At 33.7% G+C, this 1,461-nt stretch overlaps 1 protein-coding gene across 1 annotated transcript; it reads left to right on the forward strand.

Annotated features, from left to right (window-relative positions):
- Positions 1–617: 617 nt before the first annotated feature.
- Positions 618–1,366, forward strand: LOC117099973 (protein CIP2A homolog; the record flags this gene model as incomplete). The annotated part of the gene is given in 2 exon segments (XM_033239502.1): positions 618–774; positions 1,225–1,366. Coding segments are annotated over 2 exon segments (299 nt in total), but the record flags the coding sequence as incomplete, so codon positions are not given.
- Positions 1,367–1,461: the final 95 nt, after the last annotated feature.

A 1,461-nucleotide genomic window follows, 5' to 3' on the forward strand; every position in this document is an offset into this window, starting at 1 on the left:
TCAAGTTTCTGCATAAAGCCTGCTTTTTTGAAAATTACTACACTGTTACTGCAGTGTTTTCTGTAAAATCATTGTACTGTGTGATGAAGTCCAGTCCAGAAGCAAACACAAGGATATACACATAGACGGTAGCGTAACGTTCTACATGCAATTTAATCTTCAAAAATATAGTAAAAATTCATACAAAGTACAGCTCAAGTCCCACTTGGGTGTTAATTCACTGAAAACATGAATACAAGTCCCACCTTGTTGGAGTTACTCTCACCTAGGTGTAAAGTGTCAACTGACTTCCATATCCTAAAAAGCATACTATTAAAGAGAATTCCCAATATTTTATCAACATTCCAGTTTTAACCACATCCCTTCTGTTCCCATACAATTCCTTCTCATCATGGTAATATATTAAATAAAGCAATATCATTGACCTGCATAGCAGTACCTTCTGATATTAACCAATATTTCTATTTGGAAAATTATTTTACAAATATTTTTAGATTTTTTATATTCTATGATACCTTTTACAATATTATTATTCAAAAATATTCAAATAACTTTATAAATTTTAATATATCAATTTTGTTATTACTGTATGTTGTGTTTATTCTAATACATTACAGGAGATTATTGACACTGGGTCAACAGTTCAGCTCTCTCTGAGGTTAGATGTCACGTTACCAATGGCGACAGAACTGTTGACATCTCATATGACCACCGACAATCCATTGATGAAACAACATTGTCTCAAGTTGCTCAAAGTTGTTGAATTCTTGAGAAATATCCTTAGTGTTACCTTCTGTTCCAGAAACAATTTTAAAAATCAAACTTTTCTTTTGAGTTAGAGCAGCCTAGACACCTTTTTAGGTTTTACGGGAATAAATAAACCTTTTCAGAGTGTCATTCAAACTTATCAAGTGACCAATCAGAACATTTATTTGCCAGTAATACATGAATGTCCCACATATTCGAAAGTTTACGTATGTTTTGTACTCTGTTAAATTCCCATTCCAATGTAACAATACTGAAGAATCAGGGTTAACCAAAAGATCCTTTGGTTGAGCAGTTCATTCTTATGTGGGAATTCTTGTCTTCATTAATGTGGTTGTACTATAGCACATATTCAGTAAACTTCGTGGCACATTGCTTGAAGCTGAAACAATGTAATATTAATTGCATATTATGCATTTTTTCCTCTTGATGAAGTTGTTTTCTTTAACTGCTTGCTACCTTTATGTATTGATGAAAACTCAAGGCAATATGTTGCACAGTGTCTTGATGTACAGGTGGTTTTAAGCATCCTGGAATGCCAGCTAAATCACAATCAGATTGGGCTAAGTATGACTCGGAAGTCAAACCAATCAGACTGGAGGTAAATACACCAAAAATGTTAATGCTGCATATACACCGATTCGTTTACAATGATTATTTCTCCCTCTAGATGCCTACTAGAGGCTTCTGGTGGGA

The sequence above is a fragment of the Anneissia japonica genome, unplaced genomic scaffold (genome assembly GCF_011630105.1).
Source record: "Anneissia japonica isolate Jap-2015-1 unplaced genomic scaffold, ASM1163010v1 scaffold10572_len1451_cov200, whole genome shotgun sequence".
NCBI classification, from domain to species: Eukaryota; Metazoa; Echinodermata; class Crinoidea; order Comatulida; family Comatulidae; genus Anneissia; species Anneissia japonica.